This window comes from Halyomorpha halys, unplaced genomic scaffold, assembly GCF_000696795.3.
Source record: "Halyomorpha halys isolate HHAL.00 unplaced genomic scaffold, Hhal_1.1 Scaffold1122.1, whole genome shotgun sequence".
Classification (NCBI taxonomy): Eukaryota; Metazoa; Arthropoda; class Insecta; order Hemiptera; family Pentatomidae; genus Halyomorpha; species Halyomorpha halys.
In genome coordinates, this window is record NW_027115079.1 from 208,096 (window position 1) to 210,606 (window position 2,511).

At 38.9% G+C, this 2,511-nt stretch overlaps 1 protein-coding gene across 1 annotated transcript in view; it reads left to right on the top strand.

Annotated features, from left to right (window-relative positions):
• Positions 1 to 673, top strand: part of LOC106688386 (uncharacterized) — a 7,175-nt gene extending 6,502 nt beyond the window's left edge. Inside the window, exon 7 of the mRNA XM_014432807.2 lies at positions 351 to 673. Within this exon, the coding sequence (XP_014288293.1) occupies positions 351 to 509 (159 nt within the window). The 3' untranslated portion in view covers positions 510 to 673. The remainder of the gene's footprint in view (positions 1 to 350) is intronic.
• The last annotated feature ends 1,838 nt before the right edge of the window (positions 674 to 2,511 follow it).

The window sequence follows — 2,511 nt, forward strand, 5'->3', positions numbered from 1 at the left end:
AGCGAGTATCAGGTTTGGCCAACCTTCTGGCAACTACTGACTAACTAGAGAGAGATAAGGGCCACTGACCCGGTGTATTTGCGTAAAACTAGTATTATTAATACCTTTGTAGCCTGAGCAAAACATGGCAATACGCAAAGGTTACAACCATAACAGATCAATTAATAAGCATATGTTGGCCACAACACCCCCACTTTTTTTTTACATTTTTGAAGATTTTTCGTTTCCTTAATCCTTTGACTATATTGAAAATATTCTAAAAACGAAAAATGAAATGACAAACTGGAAATATTTAATTTTAATATAGATAACATTAATTTCAGTTAAATTAATATTATTTTTTATTTCAGTTTATTGTTCCATCACGACCTTCTTGTCTAGACGATTTAGCCAAAAATTATGGTCTTATATCTATGCACGTTTATCTTATAGATAAACCTTGGAAGATTGCTTGTAAGTTTATTGATAACATCATAAATGAAGCCACAGATTGGTTACCAATACGCTGATCAGCAGATGGAAATTCAATAAATCTAATGTAATAAAAATAATATAACTTCATAATGGAACTAAACAGTTTGATTTCTTTCTCCCTTTTGTCAATTATCCGTTCTCAATAATCAATTTTTACATAAATAAAATATAATAAGATCTGAAATGTCATTTCTATTATTTTGAGGAGGTCAAAAGGAAACCGCGCACCCGGCCACGAGGAAGTCCAAACGGTCTTGCTGAAGCAACTCCCCAGAAAAGGCATAGCACATCTCACGAACCTGTACAACTCGTGCTTGCGAATGAGATACTTTCCTGCAATCTGGAAACACGCCATTCTGTTCCCGCTACTAAAACCAGCAAAGTCAGGTAACCAGGAAGACCACTATAGCCCCATTAGCCTTCTACCACACCTAGCAAAGGTCTTTGAGAAAATTATTCTAAATTATCTCAGAGATTTTTGTGAGGAACACTCAGTCGTCCCTTATGAGCAAACTGGCTTCCAAGTTCATCTCAGCTCGGAACATCACCTAATGAAACTACACAAACCGAGGTGTGCAGAGACTTCAATAGAAACCATGCAACAGCTATGATCTCTATAGACTGTACAAAGGCCTTCGGTTCCGTTTTTCACGGCATTTTATGCCGTACGCTCGCGGACCTCGACTGCCCAGAACAACTCTATAGCATTATAGTATCGTTTTTAAACAACCGTAGCCTAGCTCCAGAACAATCTCAGTAACGTGCGATGTTCCACAAGGGGTGGTCCTGTCTCCTCTCCTCTTCTCCATATACACTGCGGACGTCGTGGGGCATAACTACACCATTGCCACAATAGCCGCCTTCGCAGAGGACATCGCAATTTATAGCAGCAGTGCCAGCGCCAAACATGCCCTCAAGCGGGCGGAGAAAACATGCCAGGAGATAGTGAAAAAACTACAACATCTCAACATTCAGGTAAACCCGGCAAAAACAGATTGCGTGGTGTTCGCACTACAGAAAGGGAAGGAAACCAGACTACCTCGCACGCTCCAAGTGGCAAGCTCCGTACTAAGGCCTTCAAACTCTATAGTTTATTATTATCCATTAAAATGGATCGCCTCATGACACTGTCAGATCATTGCTACATGAAGACCAAACAAGTCCGTCTCAGATCATACCGGTTACACCACTTTTTATCATCACCAGTACTCTCACTAAGGCTCAAACTCCAAATTTATAAAAGCATTTTGAGACCAGCATTTCTATACGGTGCTCCACTCTTCACCCATCTCAGAGAAGGGACACAGCGCCATCTACAACACTTCCAGGATACAGTGTTGCGGAAGATTGTGCGGCCAACACCGCTGAAGAAGATGAAGACAGATCAAAACGAGCTCTTCGAACTGTGCGTTCATCCAACGCAGGCACATAAAGTTTTTCGACTCCCTCCAGCACCAAAGAAATCCACTGTTCAGGACCCTTAACCAGCACCCCCTCCGGTGCGTTGGCTACGAACCTGATAAAAACTCAGAAACGGAGTGCCAGCACACGAATTTAGGGAATAAGTTTTTTTTCTTTTAGGTTTAGTTTTAAATTCAAAACTAATGTGTGCCCCAGCACATTATAAAATTCGAAGAACGCCCACTACAATAAAAAATACAAGTCAAAAACTCCTTAAAATGTAGGCCACTACAGAAGAAGGAAACAGTACAGGACCAGAATATATATTCATGATAAAAACCTTAAATGAAATCCAAAAATAGGGGTTATGAAGAAAAAAACAACAAAAAAACATTTCTATTATAGAGTGGCATTCAACTGGTATAAGCCACTACAACACAATACAGACTCTGCACATCACCTTAAAAGTGCACGAGGCAATCAAAGGAATTACATATTTGGATTCAATTACTTATTTCGTCAGGGGGTTACGAAAAAAAAAATTCTATTATAGTATATGAAATTAAAATAGTCTTTTATTTATGCAATTAAATTAAATCATTACAAAATATAATATAAACATTTAAAGAAGATAGA